This window comes from Paramisgurnus dabryanus, chromosome 11 (genome assembly GCF_030506205.2).
Source record: "Paramisgurnus dabryanus chromosome 11, PD_genome_1.1, whole genome shotgun sequence".
NCBI lineage: Eukaryota > Metazoa > Chordata > Actinopteri > Cypriniformes > Cobitidae > Paramisgurnus > Paramisgurnus dabryanus.
In genome coordinates this window covers 36,641,035-36,660,412 of record NC_133347.1, presented here as the reverse complement: position 1 = coordinate 36,660,412, position 19,378 = coordinate 36,641,035, and the positions used below count along the sequence as shown (strand labels likewise).

Below are 19,378 nucleotides of genomic sequence, written 5' to 3'. Positions count from 1 at the left end.
TTGATGAATGATGTCGTTGTACGAGAGTCACATTAGCAAGTGGTTAACGCATGCTGCACTTTCGGTTTTGTTATGACCCGGTTATTTTACATAAATGCTTAAATGAGTGTAAAATGTGTCTAGCCGTTTTTATTGCTTGGATTAATGATGAATGATTTCGTTGTTTAAACTGTTAATTTACTGTCAGAGAGTCACGTTAGCAAACGGCTACCGCATGCTTACGGTTTTCCTATGACCCGGTTAGTTTACATAAATGCTTAAATGAGTGTAAAATGTTTGGTTCGATCGTCGTTTGTATTGCTTGGATTAATAATGAATGATGTCGTGTGTTTAAACTGGTAATTTACTGTCAGAGAGTCACGTTAGCAAATGGCTAACGCATGCTCACTTACGGTTTTGTTATGACCCGTTTAGTTTACATAAATGTTTAAATGAGTGTAAAATTTTTAGTTTCGATATTCATTTGTATTGCTTGGATTAATGATGTTGTGTGTTTAAACTGTACATTTCCTGTCAGAGAGTCACGTTAGCAAATGGCTAGCGCATGCTTATTTACTACGGTTTTCCTATGACCCGGTTAGTTTACATAAATGCTTAAATGAGTGTAAAATTGTTAGTTTCGATCGTCGTTTGTATTGCTTGGATTAATGATGAATGATGTTGTGTGTTTAAACTGTTAATTTACTGTCAGAGAGTCACGTTAGCAAACGGCTAACGCATGCTTACGGTTTTCCTATGACCCGCTTTGTTTACATAAATGCTTAAATGAGTGTGAAATGTTAGTTTCAATCGTCGTTGTTATTGCCTGGATTAATGATGAATGATGTGTATTGATGTTGACAATGTCTTCTCAGTAAATCATGTTAGCACGAGGTCAATACATGTTGCACTGTTGTTGGTCTGTGGTAGGGATCGGCATTCGATTAAGTTTTCTTTGTCGATCGTCGGGAGAATTAACGATCGACTATCGATTAATCATTAATATTTTTATAATAAAAATGTGTTATTTAACTTTTATACTTAAAAAATGGAATGAATACAAATATACAGCGTGTTTTTCCTCGATGAGACCTTTATTACAAGATCAACTTGTGGCAGTGAGTTAAACTATGTTTCAAACATATATGTGCGTGCATGTGCGGTGCTCTAAAGCAGCGGAACCTGCAGCTGCGAGCCAGCGTTCTTAAACAGAGACCTCATTATTTCCAAAAAACAGATTCATGTTTAACATTAAATTAAACAAAAAACATAATACTTAGATCTGAAAGGTTTTGTCAAAATGTAACTCAAAATTATTCAAGCCAGAAGAAAGTGCAAGATATTAGCCTTCCTAACATTAGGCTATAACAAATTAGGCTACTTAAAGCCTCGTGAAAAATAACTAACTTTAGTAACTCGCATAAAACTTCTGCACCAGTCTACTGATTTTTTTTGAGAAATAAAAGCACGTTTTGGGGTCAGACGCGACCGCAACCCAGTCCAGCCGCCGCCGAAAACACCAGCTCCGAGGAGACTGACCGGGATGCACAGGTACCTCAGCGCTAACTTGGCTTATTCCGCATACAGAGTATGTGTGAAACAGCGTGCGTTTTGTGAGCCCCATTCACCATTGTTTAATTATACTAACATAGTCTTTTAGTTTTTATTTGTTGTAAAACAACAGTAGACACAAATTTACTATGGTCTCCAACTCCACAATATATCATAACCATGGTATTTGTAGTAAAATTGCGGAAATACAAATCGTTTTTAATCTGCAAAAAAAAAACATTTTCACAATGATAAAATCATGGCTAATTTTCCTAAGGTAGTAATTACAAAATTATATATGTTTTAAAGACGGAGAAGCGCACCTGTCAATCTATTACATAACAGAGCGAGGCCAGAGACAAACGTGCTCATAAACGGGAGTAATATGGAATAATATGTGCATCTTTGAATAACTGTAAGTATAAATTTCTTTTAAATATATTTTTGTCATATAAAGTTTTGAGACATGGCCTAATAATGCTTTTTTTCACTTTTATTGCTCATTTAGACTTATTGTGCAGGTAACAGCGTTTTTGACGCATTTACCTCAGAGATTATTTTAGCAATATTGCTTTTTTTCCGGTAATAATAATACAATTATATTTCAATCCTGTTTCATTGTCTGTTTATTCATTTCATTATGCTGTTATGTTAATGTGAGGATATTTATTTGCCATATGAAATGTTCCGTTATATGAATACTTTTGTATAATATTCTAATTATATGCGAAATAATGTGTGCATCTTTGAATAACTGCAGGAATACAGTTGCTTATTTTTGTCATAAAGTTTTGAGAAATAATAATATTGTGAGGATTTATTTCCATATGAGACGCTTTTTGTCGTTGAATACTCTCGTTTATTATTTGGAAATCATACATACATAGTAGGAAATATATAATGCGGAAGGGTAGACTTGCAAAGTTACTCTGCTTATTTTTATTTATGATATATGTGGAGATAAATAAAGCATTGCAAAACTGCTGATTTGATCCATTCAGATCCTGACCACCAGGCTGGAGATTTTAAACATCCTTAATCCACACTTACTAGTCTGTCAAATAATATCTAAAATATATTATTTTGTGAAAAAAAAATGATGCTTTGTTCTACTGTTTATGCGGAAAAGTGTTCACAGAAAGTGTCAATCACATGAATGTTTTATATGCAGAATAAGCGGTCAGCAGCGCACTGCAACGGGTGCTTGACGGATTCGCCGCACACATACGCAAACGCACTGCATACGGAGTATTTGTGAAACAGGAGTTAGATAAAAAAAATGCATTCGATTAATTGATAACAAATTAACGGGATCGACGAAATTCTTAACAATCAATTATCGATCGTCGATTAATTATGCCCATCCCTAGTCTGTGGCACTGATCTGTGGTCTGTGAGACTGATCTGTGATCTGTGCAAAGACACTGTGTCAGTGCAGAATAGGCTACTGAAAGGTGGGGTTTAGGCAGACTGAGTCGTTGAACGGCTTCACACGAATCGTTTGGGGATCTCTGAGAAATGGGTTAATTTAAAATTTATATTTTAAGAAAATGACAGTGTTTTTTGACCTTGCATGCATTTAAACCTGTTGTCCGGGACTTATAAACAGTGATAGGATGCTTAAAATTGTCATCTTACTGGCTCTTTAAGCACACGTATCAAAGAAGAATATGTGAATCCATCTCAATAGAAACATATCGCGTACCTACCTTACCAAAATAAACAGTGCAACGACCCTTTCAGACTCTTTGCCTCCTGCAGCTGTTTCATCTCGTGGAAAAGCAGTAAAGTTACCGATGTTAATTTGGGTTTTTGCTCTTGCTGATCCAGGCAGTTTTTTCTGTTGTTGTTATAAAAGATGTGTTTCGTTTTGTGCCTCCTGTGTAGGTTGTCAATTCAGCAGAAAAGTTTGCTATTCTCGCTGTGTACAGACAGGAGGTGAGCGCACGTGAACACGCCGATGACGTATGGTGTCTGCGTGGACTCGCTGCGCGGTGGGCATTCAAATTACGCTTACGTATGAGGGACAAAAAAGGAAACGTCTGTTCGGACCGAAATCTATGATTGGTTGAACATTTTTTGGTCCTATGCCTTTCACAGATGACATAAAAATCTACAAATACATTTAAACAACTTAACATAGTGATTGCTATCAGGATGTGAGGAGACTTTTAACCAGCATAACTAAAAATGTTTCAGGATCAAATCTGTTACCCTACCTTTAATACAGTTGTTCATGTTAATTAATTGTGCAATAACTAGATTTTACTTTTGTGTTAGTTAATGCTAAAATTAACATGAACTAAGATTAATAAATGCTGTATAAGTATTGTTTATTGATAGTTCATTGTTATATGCATGTATATTGTTAACAAATACAACCTTATTGTTAAGTGTTTAATTTTTTTAAGTCATATTTATAAGATTACAACCAGAAAATACAGCAAATTTGTATGGTATGCAGTATTAAAAAACATCTTTTATAAATGTGAATTATTTCATGTAATCTCCTCTAACACTTCACAGGAAAATGCAGGATCTTTAAAATATAAATTTTTAATGACTTCAGTCTCTTCAAGTTCAAGAAGTGTTTAGAGACAAGAAAGGTCACATTAAATACTGACTTTTATCTGAAGAAACCACGCTGTTATAAATGTATTTACCCCTAATCTTATGCTAACGTTTACTGAACCAGAAACTAACGTATCTAAACGTTCCCTTAACTTAATCCTGTGAGCACCACTGCACGTCTATTAGTGTTTTAATCTATCATACATCTATCTAAAATAAGTAAAACACATTTACATATAATGATGAGGATTAAATCAATATATTTAAGTAAAGTACTCTATAATAATTCATTAATTATTGTGAAAAGCCAACAGAAGAAACATACCTGAAGGAATAAAATCATCTTCATCATCGTCTTCATCAGTGGGATCTTCCTCTTCTGTGGGTTCAGTTTTTATTTCTTCATCCTCATCATCATGATAGTCCTCATCTTCATCAGTGGGATCTTCCTCTTCTGTAGGTTCAATGTTTATTTCTGTAGGTTCGGTTTTTATTTCTATGGGTTCAGTTTTTATTTCTGTAGGTTCCGTTTTAATCTCCATCTCATCTCTCATCATCTCAACACTAAAATACACGGAAATAAGAATCTCTTTACAGAAAATCAACAAACAGAAAATAAAACAGATGTAAACACAGCGTTTGATACTCGTGTCTCTTCTTCTTCTTCGTGTTTATTGGCGGTTCACAATCTTCGGTAGATCATTAGCGCCATCTACTGCTCTTTGCTGTGTAATGGATTGCATTTTTCTCTTCATTGGGTTTAACTGCGGCTTGTATTTACAGAGTGACACTATTGCCATCTTCCGGAGATCTTTCACTCCTGCACACAGTCACGTCAGTTTCGTTTAACCAGGAGCAGTATTGTGCATTGTGGTCGTGGAGGAGACAGCATGGGAGAGAAGCTCATTCACGCGGTCTCGAAATACCCCATCATTTATAACCCATCTTTAAAATCATACAGCGATTTTAACAAAAAAAATGAGGCATGGAAGCAAATTGCCGAAACTGTCGGACTGCCAGGTTTGTTGTATTTGCAAAATGTGCTAAATGTTTGCAAACTTTTTTGGTACATTTCTCGGCAACCGAGAGGCAGAAAGAAGAGACGTGTCTTGTGTTGTAGGCTATAGCGGTGTTTGTAAGTCAAAATGTCAAGGAGTTGTTGTGTGAATAATAATACCAACAGAGTCAGTGCTGGGTGCCTGATGTTAACATACTAGTAGATGCGCTATTACTAGCTTAACATTATAATTCATACACGTATCAAATTAACACTGCAAAATTACAGACAGATAAAACAGATCCAACTAATATCAAGTTTTATTTATATACAAACAATATATAGAAAGCTTCAATACTTAAGGTTGTTGTTGCAGTAGCAAACCAGCTCACCAATCAAGGCTTTTTGCCTCCAGGATGCGCGCGCACCCTGTACCCTGTAATGTTTGTAAACAGGAAACCCGTGTATACGGCATTTAATTAGCATCTAGCCTAGTATTTCCATGCAGTTGCATTATTCCCGCATTATGGGGTTTCTTTTGTGCCAAAAGTAAGTCGACATGCTATCTGTGTATGGTATGTGTCGTCTTCCATGTCTATGTGTCTGTTTACTGTCTGTGTCTATGTGATTGCCCACATGACTCAACTTTTGTGTGTGTCTCAACTTACTCCTGTCGTCTTTCCTTGTTGTTTTACTGTGTCGTCTTGCTGTGTCAATGCGGCATGCGTCATGACTATGTTTCGTTTTCCTCTGTCGTTACCATGTGTCATTACCATGTAACATAACTATGTGTCGTTTTTGCTTTTGCTAAATGACGTGCAATTCTAGTTGAAAAGTGATCTTTCCAAGGCTTTAACCTCATTTTAAAGGAACAGTATGTAGGATTGTGGCCAAAACTGGTACTGCAATCACACAACTGGTGGCCAATACACAAAATTACAACATAGTCATCAGTTGAGGGCTGCAACTCCTCTTTTTAAATGACAATATCATGGCCAGACCACTGTTGTCAGTGATATAAGTATTTGAAATGAAAATGATTTCTTAATGTCTAGTGACATATCAGGGCCATTTTATGATTCATTGATATAAATTTCTTACATACTGTTCCTTTAAGAATGTACTATATTATATATTAATTATACTATTATTTTTAGGCTAATAATTATCTCAAAATAGGACAGCTAACAAAAAGTTCATACAAATTTATCGATAAGTCAAATACACATATGACACGAATATCTCATCAATTGGTTTGTTTTTTCAGCCATAGTATATCCCTCACCTAGCATGGTTAAGGTTCTTACCTTCATGATCAGTTATCATTGCTGTCCCACATTTTGACTGCATTTCTAATGACAAAGAAAACCTTTTGTGTTCTGCTATTTATACCAGAAATTGCCTTTCACATGCATATGATCAGAGATAGGCATATATAACAACACATGGTAACGACAGAGAAAAACGACACATGAATAGTTTGGTTCCAAAACGCAATAAATCCATTTTGACAAATTTTGGTAAAAACGTGTTTTCTATACCAAGAAAGTGACAAGATTAAAACCACTATTTTCTGTTACAAACTTTCACATAGCATCTTTAGGTTATAAAAACATAAAAAAATCAAATCCATAACTTGATTTTCAAAGATTTATTATAAAAACGGATTCTTTTTTTCCACAAAATGCAATACATCCATGACAAGTGTTTATACAAAATGCTATAAATCTATTGAATCAATCGCCTATATAAATGTGCATTGACTAGTTGTACACACTAATTAAAAATCTAAACATTAATGTCATTAATCAAAACACTTACTTTGTCATATTAAGAACACTGTCATTGCTGCGGTTATACTTGACGTCGTCGCTTAACGTTTTTCACCAACGATCAGCTGTAAAATGTTTTGGTCCTGCTCGATTTTCGTTGACTTTGAGTAAAATTATGTAAAGTTTTTCATAAGATCCCCTGGGGTCAATGTGTTATCATGACAGAAACTTGATGCTGTCGGCCCGGGCAAACAAGCACCCGTCTCCCGAGTGCCTCTTGTGTAATTTATTAGATGTTGATGGCTTACGTTTCTTTCCCGTCACAGAAAACCATCACAGGTTTATCAATGCTAATAAAGTATAATTTTGTTTTTGTTTGTTTGTTGATCACGAAGTACAAAGTAGATGAGGAAAACTAGGATTCCGTGTACTCAGCGTGCCGGCATTGTTTGTTTACATTGCAATGGTGCGCTGTGATTTGTGGAGCGGATTTATGGCATTCTGTAGAAAAGGGGGAGTGGCGTTTATTGCATTTTGGGAAAAAAGGGAGAAACGATGACAGAATAACACGGCGGATATTGGATTTTGCGTAAAATTAAGAATTTATTTTTTAGTGCTGACCTGATATAATACTGATTTTGGCAGTAACTCTTTTTTTTTTTCTCGAAAATGGTGTTTATCGCGTTTTGGAACCACACTCTTCACATAGTCATGATGCATGCCGCATTGACACAGCAAGACGACACAGACAAGGAAAGACGACAGGAGTAAGTTGAGTTGACACAGACAAAAGTTGAGTCATGTGGGCAATCACATAGACAAAGACAGTAAACAGACACATAGACATGGAAGACGACACATAGCATACACAGATAGCATGTCGACTTAATTTTGGCACAAAAGGAACCCCTTACGCATTTTACAGTATGAATTACATTATTAAAAGGTTTAAGTAAAATAACAATGCACAGTTTTAAAATAATTTACTGCTGATAGAGATTTAATCATCATTATATTTGGTGATAAATTGCGAAGATCTTGACTTTTGTTGAAGGGCGTGGCTCATTATTCCCGATTTTACAGTATATGAATTACAGTATTAAGAGGTTAAAATAAAATAACAATACACAGTTTTAAAAATGTTCGTTTACATTAATTTGGAAGTTGATGATCACATGTAATTTGTGCACTAGCACATGATTTACATTTTTTTTTTAACTTTACAGTGGATAAGTGCAGGAAAAAATGGAGAGGTTTCTGTGATGTTTATGTGAGCGAAAGGAGACAGGAGAAGAACAAGAAGAAGAAGAAAAAAAGTGGAGCAGCTGCCACCCAGAAACGCCCTTGGCGGCACTATCACAAGATGTCTTTCCTCCTTCCATTCCTATCTTCTCTGCCTACGGCTGGAAACATGGAAGAGGAGAGAGGAGAAGAGAGAAGAGATGAGGAGAAAAGAGCTGAGGAAAGACAAGGTCAAGAAAAGAGGAGGATGGATAGTCTGGTAGAGGACTGTACTGGAGATAAGGAGAGCAGAAAGAGGAAGAGCTCAAACTTTACCCAGCCACAAAAAAGCTGCAAAAGAGTAGAGGCCTCATCAGTGTCCTCTTTCGAAAAGAAAAGTGTTGAAGCTGTAGAAACCTCCAGCTGTCCCACCCCTGCTGTATCAGCTGATCCTGACTTGCAGTTTCTGCAAAGTTTGCTGCCAGCCCTGAAGAGGTTTGATATCCAAACCAAGGCACTCGTCAAGCTGAAAATGCACGAGCTCATTTTTGAAGCAGAGTTTAAACGTGAGTTTTTGATATCTCGTGTTGATATTCTTTTAGAAATTGTGAATGGTGGTGACATTGAATCTAACAATACAACTGTGCTTTTTTGCAGATTCACCAGGACCTCATTTTTGATTTTCCATGTTTATTCTTTTAAACACATACTCACATACACACACACCTTCAAAACCCATACTTATGTTAATTTCTTACTCAGGTCCTGTTATGGTATTAATGCTCATATTCTGGCATGTTCACTGACACACACTACCCACACATTAAAAACATACATGACATACAATTAACATTTCTTTAATAAAAGTTACTTTGATTACCAATTTACTTGAACTTGTGTTATGCTACTTTGATTTTTGTTTAGGCAGGCAGTACTAGGAAAATCTGCTTTAGATGTGATTATAATGTCATATATATAATAATAGTAATAATAAAAGCTGAGTCCCTTAGGGTTCCACCATTACTTCCAGGGCCATAAGCACCAAGATTGATTACTGTAAAGCAGTAGTTGGCATCAACTACTGAAAATAATGCGACAGAGTAGGTCCCGTTATAGTTGTAGAAAAGGGAGCCCGAGTTCGGTGGAGCCTAGATGAAACATGCTTTCCATCAATAGCCTCCAAACAATTGGGAAAATTCCAGCGCACACTGAAGTCCTGGGCCATCGTCTTCCAGTCTTCTTCTTGTGGCACTGGCATGTACTGATCAACCAGACCTTCCCAGATTGCCTTTGCCAGCTCAGGGACCATGCTGGACACAGTAGACCAGTCCACCCTGAAGTGATAGGAGAGTGAGTGGTAGGAGTCTCCAGTTGCTAAGTATCTGAAAAAATAAGACAAGTTGGAAATAAAATGACATTTTATAAATTCTAGGTAACAGTTTAAATTCACAAATTAAAAACACCCTAAACCCAACCCACTACATTGCAACATAAGTGAAAAACTAAAAAGATTACAGCCTATGAGCCTTTAACTCTTATAATACTTATAATGTAATTTAAAATGTCCTTAAGTTAATTGTCATAGCATACAACATACAGTCGAGCTCAAAATTATTCATACCCTTTGTAAATATGACCAAAGGCGGCTGTGAAAATAAATCTGCATTGTTAATACTTTTGATCTTTAATTTAAAAAATCTACAAAAATCCTACCTTTCATTGGAGAAGAATAATTTTAAAATGGGGGAAAATCAAATATTTTTCTCTAAAACAAATGAATCATACCCTTTTATTAAATTCTTTTTGCAACCTCCTTTTCCCAAGAGAACAGCTCTGAGTCTTCACCCATAATGCCTGATGAGTTTGGAGAACACCTGACAAGAGTTTAGAGATCATTCCTTCATGCAGAATCTCTCCAGATCCTTCAGATTCCAGCTCCATGTTGGTGCTTCTTCTCTTCAGTTCATCCCACTCATTTTCTTTAGGGTTCAGGTCAGGGGACTGGAATTGTCATGGCTAAAGCTACGAACCATGGCCCAGTTAGTATATGATTTCTAACAGGGGCAGTCAGGTTTTAATTTTTTATCTGTTGGTATTTCATAGAATCCATGATGCCATGTATCTGATCAATATGTCCAGGACCTCCAGCAGAAAAATAAGCCCACAACATTAAAGATACCGCAGTATATTTCATTGTACACATGGGGTACATTTTATCCCTGTGTGCACCAAACTAATGTTAAGTGTTTGATGCTAAAAAAAGCAATTTTTTGCTTCATCTGACCATAGAACATTTGAAAAGTAATTGACACTACTTGAACTTCAAACGTGATGGGTTCTATGGTCAGATGAAACAAAAAATATTGCTTTTTAGCAGCAAACACTTATCATTAGTTTGGTCCACACAGGGGTTATGAAATATAATGAAATATACTGCTGTATCTTTAATGTTGTGGGCCTATTCTTCTGCTGGAGGTCCTGGACATCTTGATCAGATTCATGGCATTATGAAATACCAACAGATAAAAAATCAAAACCTGACTGTCCCTGTTAGAAATCATATACTGGGCCATGGTTGAATCTTCCTTCAGGGCAATGATCCAAAACGAACATCAAAACTAACACAAAAATTACTTACTGAGCACAAAACGAAGCTTCTGCCATGACAATCCCAGTCCCCTGACCTAAACCTTAAAGAAAAGGAGTGGGATGAACTGAAGAGAAACACCACCAACATTGAGCTGGAATCTGAAGGATCTGGAGAGATTCTGCATGAAGGAATGATCTCTAAACTTTTGTCAGGTGTTCTCCAAACTCATCAGGACTTATAGGTGAAGACTCGGAGCTGTTATCTTGGGAAAAAGAGGTTGCAAAAAGAATTGAATAAAAGGGTATTATTAATTGTGAGCAGTGTTTATTATAGAAAAATATTCCTCTCATAATGAAAATTTCAAAAGTATTAACAATGCAGATTTATTGTCATATTTACAAAGGGTATTAATAATTTTGAGATCGACTGTACATAGTGTGTTGTGTGTGTGTGTGTGTGTGTGTGTGTGTGTGTGTGTGTGTGTGTGTGTGTGTGTGTGTGTGTGTGTGTGTGTGTGTGTGTGTGTGTGTGTGTGTGTGTGTGTGTGTGTGTGTGTTTATGGTTCCATGAAAAATATAAAAAAAAAACATCAAAGAACGTTCTTGATGTGTTAAGGTATTTTTATTTAAAATAACCGGTGTTATAATGCATTCATATAATATTTCAATAGACAATTTTTCAAGTAATAAAATAATTTAATTATTATACATTTTGTTATTAATATATTGTTTTATTCCTCCTTATATAGAAATGTGTTTTACTTATTTTAGATAGATATGATAGATAAAAACACAACATGGAATGTACTAATTATAGACCTGCCGTACTTTAGTAAGCCATACTACTTCACAGTCTTGAGCTCTGCGCGCTCTTTCAGTGCGTGCATGGAGCCGCAGCAACGCGCACTGTCCTGTAGATCATTGAACTGTTTTGTTCCATGTCAACAAGAGCACGCGCTCTTGGTTTACAATCACAGTGTCAGTTATGCTCAGTGCTGCAGTCCACTTCTTTTCAGTCGGATTTGCGTATATCCTGCACTAAATCCCTGTTTAGAAGTGGGTATACGCAAATCCGACTGAAAAAAAGTGGACTACAGCACTGAGCATAACTGACACTGTGATTGAGCTGGTGTACGGCTTATTTTCACTTATCTTGTAGCTAATCAAATCGCATTATGTAAATAAACGCAAATATACCCTAAAAAAAACTCAGTAAAGTTACTTATGCCATAAGAAGGACCGAGGCACCGGATTCCTTTGAAATTATTCGCCTACACGCCATTGGGCTAGGTTGCCGTCAATCTGACAATGCCCAACGCAATTGGATTAGAGAACTGTCAATCACTACCTGGTTCACTGCCTGATATCATTAATAGCAAAGATGAAGCGAACTACTGCAACTTTTATTTCCAGATTAACAAACAACCTCGCAATCCTACATCCCCGTTTTTATATGACGATAGTAATCAACATCAGTGTTGTTAGCCAGCAGCTCAGCTAACGATGGCCGAGCGCCCTCGTCCGCTCCATCCGCCTCCCACACCTAAAGTCAGAGATCGAGGATGCCGACAGAGATGCAGCCTGTCCCGCTACAATTTCCAACGAAGACGTCAACCAAAGTGAGCACTTTTAAATAACAGGAACTTGTAAATTATGTTAATAACTTATCGCAGAGCTCGAAATTACAATTTGCCCGGCCATCGCTGTATGGCAAAACTGCACTGACAATGAATCTGTTTAAAATCATTAAATCAGTTATTTGTTATGTCATATACCTACTTGACATTAGGTTCCTTGACTAAAATATATAAGCATCAATTTAGAAACCCTGCATTGGGTTAAGAGTGTCATATGTTGTAAAATATAAAAATATATATACAGATAAAATACTGTTATTTTTATATTTTTATGAAAATATTGAGGCTTTTATCCAAAGTAACTTACAGTGCATTACAAAGTATTAAAGTTTGTTAGAACTATAACTATGAACTATGAACTAATCACTTAAAACACCATGCTTCTCTCATCTTTTATGTTTTAGAATATAGTATTAATATATCTTTTATTAATGTATTAGGCCTACCTGTAATATTTGCAAAATGTCCCCCTAAATATATAATGTTGTCATTCTCTAGCATACACTATCTGTTGCAAATCAGCTGTTCCAAAAGATAGGTTACAAGAGAAACTACTAGACCAGACTATGTGCAAGGTGAGAGAATACAAGTCTAATTTTAATGCGTGAACAGACTAAAAAAGTGTACTCACATTTCATAATTAGTTGTCTATTCCTATAGTCTGTGAGCCAGTAGTCTTATTTTCTGAAAAATCTGCACCTCTTTGTGGCTTTAATGTTATAATGATTCTTACTCTAAGAAATCAAGCATCAGAAATTAAGTGACAATGTGAAAATACTACGAGCCCATTTTGTGGTGATCTACTTGCAAGACTATTTACATGCTGTTTGTAACAAAGGGCATTTATCTATTGCTGGGACGCTTTAAAAAAATTGGGGGCAAAATTTAGAGTATACCCACTTCTCCAGGCACCACTACACAACTGGTTATGCTACATACACACCAGATGCGGGGCATTGCTTTACTCGCTCTAGATTACTCGCAGGATTTAATATGCAATTTTTCGCTCGAGTTGAATATTTTAACTTGGGAGAAGATGTGTTTGAGGCGAATAGTGCGTGTTTTCACGGCAAACGCGCCGCCCATATCGCATCATTCGCATCGCTCCACGCGAGGACGCGTCTGATCACGTCTTTGCATTGACTTTGTATGTAACCTACTCGCACAAATCGTTGAACTCGCGTCTGGTGTAAACCCACAGTTAGACTTGAAGGAGTGCCGTAAGATGAGGCAAGTTATTCATTTATTAGTAGAGCCCTATGATTTTAGCGATGCAGATAACGCGAACAGAATAACAGAATACAATTGCGAGGAAAACTTTTCCATTTGTGTAATACTGGACGCACAAACAGGTGGTTTTCTGCCAAAGTTAACATTTTCAACACGCGCATTTGCCGCGGCAACGCTCAATTCTCGGCATTCGTGCGAACGAGGCGGAATTGTGTCTACCGCGCTAAATGCCTCTTTCACGCCGCGAGAATGCGTCTTCACATTGACTTAACATTGAAATCACTCGAGCTTGACGCCTTTACCATGGCTGGTGTGAACGCAGCATGAGGGGTGGCAACACTGAAGCAAGCATCCTTGGTTCTTGTGGATTCAAATAATATTATACTCGGTGTATATACATGGGGCACACATTTTTAATGGTCTATAAAGATTCAAGGGATAGTTCACCCAAAAATGAAAATTATGTCATCATTTACTCACTCTCATGTTGTTATAAACCTGAATAAATTTCTTTGTTCTGATGAACACAAATTAAGATGTTTTGAGTAACGTTTGTAACCAAACCGTTTTTGGACCCCATTCACTTCCCTAGTAGGAAAAAAGAATACTATGGAAGTAAATGGGCTCCACGAATGGTTTGGTTACAAACATTTCTCAAAATATCTTCCTTTGTGTGTATCGGAACAAATAAATGTATATGGGTTTGTAACATGAGAGATAAATGATGACAGAATTTTCATTTTTGGTTGAACTATCCCTTTATAGACTGTTGTGTGATAGATTTTTTCCTGAACCTAATAGCTAGACTGGAAACTTATAGTGAGTACAAGTTCACATCAAATTTTTTTTTTTACAAAGGATGACAAACAATACAGATAATAGATAAAGGCCTCAAGTACTGGTTTATTTAGTCACCAACACATATCAAATAAACCACAAGTTGTAGTATATCTAGATAAAAAAAATTTTTCAAAACAGATCACAGGTTTTAGTGCAACTACAGCAACAAAAGTCAATCTTATTTTTTCTTTCCTTTTTGTTACACAACCACCAAACTTGAAACAAACAAACAAAAAATTCACAAATTTGCTGTAACAAGCTTATGGCCAACAAACTAATAAACTTTTCCACAAATTAGATATTACCATGACTTTGGTGTAGATTTGTACAATTGCAGACACATCTACAACTTGCATCTTAAGGAAACAAGTGACTTGAATCTACAGCAGCTGAATGCAGCGATTACCATGTTGTTCAGCAAACCTTTTTACAAAGTCATCTAAATTTAAAGCCTTGGTGCGTTTTGACTCAATGCTGAGAATAGCCAAACTGGAAAATCTATTCTTTGCCATTGCAGCCCTTAGGTGATTTTTTTCTAATCTTCAGATCTGAAAAACTTTGTTCACATGTGGCGCTGCCAACTAGTAACACAACAGCTATTTTGCACAACCTGAACAGTTCAAAGAGAACATTCTTATATGGCTCCAGAAAATGAACAAACTCATAGTAGTTGGACTTTATTTTCCATTTATCTTAAGTCAATCTAGTGCTCTTCCTAATTTCTTTCTCCCTCAAAAAGCTACTGCTTGATGGATTTTGTGCCTGGATGACTTTCATGATGTTGCAATTGTTATCTGAAAAACGTCTTTCCCATTCCCCAATCATGGTGTCCAAGACAGGGTAGAACACTTTGACTCGAAACATTTCCTTTCTATCTGGTTCTACATGCTGTCCAAGTGTGGAAGTAATGATGGAATCTTGAAATTTCTTAGCTGTCTTCAAAAAAGGCCTCACTACGATCATGCATCAGTGTCTCTTTAAGTGCATCAATGAGTTCAACAGCCTAAGCGTGGTCAACAGATTTGGACTGGTGCATCTCAGACAATATATTAGAATCATTTAACACCTTTTGAAGGAGTACAAGACATCCAACAAAATGGACATCTATTTGAGCCAATATGCCTTTCCCTTCAACAGCTCTTGAGATCTCTTCAAGCACTTGCAAAATAGCAGGTAATCTATCCATAGCATTGAGACATGCTACAATGTCTGCAAGCCCAGTGTGTATCGCTGGAGCTCCCTTGTTACACCATCATACATGTTCTGCTGCACTTCCAACCATCTCTGATGGATGTAAGATCCAGACAAAAAGACATAAAGTCTTTCCAACAAAGAAAAGAAATTGCCAGCATCAGGCATACTTTTGACGGCATCTACTATAACCAGGTTGAGACAGTGTGCACTGCAGTGCACATAAAATGTATGCTTGGCCACTGCTTTTATTTTTGCTTGGAGACCTGAGTGGGCCCCACTTATCACAGCTGGCCTATCAATACCCCTGACCTACAAGATTTTTCTTGTACTCCAAACCATACTTCTCCAAACAGCCAATTATTTTCTCAGTTAACCCAGTGGCATCCAGCTTAAAATTCTAGAAAGCTCTCATAAATCAGACCATTGTAATAGTATCTCAGGACAATTGACATTTGCTCTTTTTTTCTGAACCTCTTTAGTTTCATCTACAATGACAGATGACCCCGCTAGGCTAGCGTTTTGATGTTTTTTTGATTTTCTGTTACCTTTTTCTGGTAATGTTCATCCATGACACCTAACAGTGAGGTATTTTTGTTTTGCATCTTTTTGTTCTCCGCCCATGCAACTATTGCGTTAACATGATTCTCTGATTCGGCATGAGAAGAAAACCCACTATCTTTAAATGTAGCCGCCTTCCAATTACAGTACCCCTCAAAGGAGGTAAAAACTCTTTGGAGCATCAGGGAGAGAAAATGTCTACAAGCAAAGCAGTAGCAGGCATTTCTTGTCTGTGAATATTGAAGCCATGGATGTTTTTTGTACCAGTCAGAATGAAAGCTCCACTGGACTCCACCTTGAAAGGTCTTTGGGAACTGTAGATTTGGCTGGGCCGGGCCATCAGACCAAAATTTTGATATATCCAGAAAACAAAAATGGAAAGTCGGAAAGTCAATTAAAAATCACCTATATTCAAATACTACAATATGCCAACATTTAACACCTTATAGTTTATTTGTAGTTACCTGAAATCTCTATTTCTATCAAATATATTTTAACATAGTCTCACCATATCTAATAACAAAAGCACTGATTGTAACCATAATAAGCAAAGTAAACATATATTGACATATGGTTCTTTAAATCATAACTTATAGGTTATACAAATAAATAGGTTTTGATTATTTTATGTTAATGTAAAAAATAATTAAAAAGTCACACTCAACACAAGATACCATGGGCACCTGACACACAGGGTGCTGGTGTTTCAGGCTCTCTCTCTTCTCTTTCAATGTCTGAGCTATCTTCCTCCCTTAGCCCTCTATCTTCCACCTCTTCACTCACTTCATCCTGTATTTCTTCGGTCCCATCACCTCTGTTTAGCTCTTTGTCGTCCATTTCTATATTTCTTTCTTCCACCACTTCATCTTCTTCTCTGCTGCCTTCCACAACTTTGTTTGTACATACTTTTTCTGTCTTATGTCTTATCTTTTTCTGCACCTTCCACTCTCACATTATCTGATTCTGATTTTTCTTTTCTTTTTGGCTAAAAAACTGTGGATGTCAGCTTTTCTTTTCATAGTATTCTAAGATAACAACAAGTACAAAGTTTAGACTTTCTAAATGTAAACTACACTAATTAGTTTCATCTCATTAATGAATAGATATTAAAACATAAGGCTACATCATAACTGAGGGATTTCACATGCATGTGTCACACGGTGACGATTTCATGGGGCGGAACTAAAAGTTTGGTTCCGCCCGGACGGGTAAGCGGAAACACAGGAACTTCCGGTAAGCGCCGGGAGGCAAATTACGCCGTATTGAACACAGGTGTGAGCGGTAAACGCGGCGGTTGGGGATTGGATGATGAGAAGAAGGAGAGGAGTATAAAGAGAGCTTCAGAAACTCAAACTGGAGCTAGTCGTTTGGGTTCGGTTGTCGTGTGCTTACAAACCGATTCGGTGTGAAGAGCGGAGGTCTGGGTGAAGTCACGTCTGGTAGCGGCAGAGGTGGATATTTACTGGGTGAAGAAGGAGACAAGGATATAAATCACTGGGCTGAGTATATTGATTTTCCTTGATGTTCTGAATGAGACAGCATACATGCATCATTGATGTGTTTGAGTGACAGTTTGAGGAACTACTCACCGGAAGTACTGTCGGGGGCGACCTCCAGCAGTGGATTACGTACGGTGCGAAGAGGAATCAGCCAACTATAAGGAGAAGGAAACAAGGAAAGTGTGTCATTATTTACTGTGAGTACATGAGACCTTGTACTGGATGTTATTGTGGAAAGTGCACTATTCAACGTGTGTTGTGAGCCCTTAGTGAACAGGTTAGCGGCCCTATCACGGAGCAGAGTGGTGGGTGAGCCGGGAAGCATAAATACAGGGAGACCGTTGCAGCCGCGACAGCAACGACCATCCTTTGGTCCTCTTCTTATTACAACGCCCAACAGGTCCCAGGACAAGTTCTAGGATACCGTGGCTTCGACCTTATTTTCACGTAGAGTGTGTGGAGTGCAGTGGGTGAGTCATTGTCTTTGCTGTGCGTGTGTACACTTGAAATCTTGCAGTGAAATGCTGTGTTTATGTCGTCAGTAGCCACTCTAGACTGAACTAGTCGTGGGGAACAAGAGACCGTTGAGGCTGGTGAAGTACCTTTTCTAATATATGCTGTTTCGCGACTCTTGCATGAAGACCCAGGTGTAACGTCCGTTATAGATCCTTTGGATTGTCTTGGCTCTGTGGAGGCGGTGGTGAACGATACAGGTGAACCAGACTGTTTGTGAGTAGAAATCAAAAGAGTTTCTATATGTAAGGAGAAAGTTGTACTACTGCAAAAGAGTTGTGTGGATTATTCTTACCTGTTGCGGAGCCTCTTCAAAGGTGCGCCCCTGTCTAGATCTCTGGAACTGTAAGTGGAAGAGAGGAGAGGGCAGCGTTCGGCTCGGCGTGACAGTGTTAATTTCCCCCGACATACAGGAGGCCTCTGGGAAGGCCCGTGCCAAGGCGTTCTATTACACAAGGTCTGTGGGTACATCTACCTACTGTGTTGCAGTGTAGTTACCATAAGTCCACTGCCCACGAGCAGTATTGGATGTTGAAATTCCTGTTGATAGAGAAAATTGCTATGAGCCACCAGAGTGACCATAGAGCCCCAGTTACCTGGGAAATACTTAACTTTGTCTATTGCCACGAGCCACCAGAGTGACCATAGAGCCCCAGTCACCTGTGAGATACTTACCTGTGTCCACTGCTACAAGTTACCTGAATAAGAGAAAAGTCCCAGTTACCTGTAAAGTATCATTCTGTGTTTACAGTTACGAGCCCTCAGAAGGAGAAAGTACGAGTCCAGTTACCTGAGAAGTACTTGCCTTGTCCACTGCTACGAGTTACCTGAACAAGAGAAAAGTCCCAATTACCTGTAAAGTATCATTCTGTGTTTACAGTTACGAGCCCTCAGAAGGAGAAAGTACGAGTCCAGTTACCTGAGAAGTACTTACCTTGTCCACTGCTACGAGTTATCTGAATGAGAGAAAAGTCCCAGTTACCTGTACAGTATTATTCTGTGTTCACAGCCACGAGCCGTCAGAAGAAGAGAGTACGAGTGCAGTTACCTGTGAAGTACTTACCTGGTCCACTGCTACGAGTTACCTAAGTGAGAGTAAAGACCCAGTACCTGTCACGTGTATTCTGTGCCCACAGCTACGAACCTGCAGAAAGAGAAAGTAAAGAACCGGTTACCTGTGAACTACTTACCCTTGTGCACTGCGCCTGGTTGCTGGACCGAAGCATA

At 37.7% G+C, this 19,378-nt stretch overlaps 2 protein-coding genes across 3 annotated transcripts in view; one reads left to right on the top strand and one right to left on the bottom strand.

The window, feature by feature from the left end:
* The window catches only part of LOC135718108 (uncharacterized), a 65,350-nt gene extending 60,596 nt beyond the window's left edge, over nt 1-4,754 (bottom strand). For both annotated transcript variants that reach the window (XM_065240389.2, XM_065240390.2), the window contains exon 1: nt 4,427-4,754. In XM_065240389.2, the coding sequence (XP_065096461.1) occupies nt 4,427-4,658 (232 nt within the window). In that variant the 5' untranslated portion in view covers nt 4,659-4,754. The remainder of the gene's footprint in view (nt 1-4,426) is intronic.
* Nucleotides 4,755-4,941: 187 nt separating this feature from the next.
* On the top strand, nt 4,942-9,547 carry LOC135745145 (uncharacterized). The gene is made up of 3 exons (XM_065263514.2): nt 4,942-5,121; nt 8,097-8,657; nt 8,749-9,547. Exons 1-3 carry the CDS (start codon nt 4,992-4,994, stop codon nt 8,769-8,771), a joined length of 714 nt encoding a protein of 237 aa, XP_065119586.1. The 5' UTR covers nt 4,942-4,991; the 3' UTR covers nt 8,772-9,547.
* Nucleotides 9,548-19,378: the final 9,831 nt, after the last annotated feature.

Coding starts and splice junctions, on each gene's coding strand:
- LOC135745145 (XM_065263514.2), top strand. CDS start 4,992: ATGGGAGAGAAGCTCATTCACGCGGTCTCGAAATACCCCATCATTTAT. Junction 5,122..8,096: donor CGAAACTGTCGGACTGCCAG/GTTTGTTGTATT, acceptor TTAACTTTACAG/TGGATAAGTGCAGGAAAAAA. Junction 8,658..8,748: donor TTTTGAAGCAGAGTTTAAAC/GTGAGTTTTTGA, acceptor GCTTTTTTGCAG/ATTCACCAGGACCTCATTTT.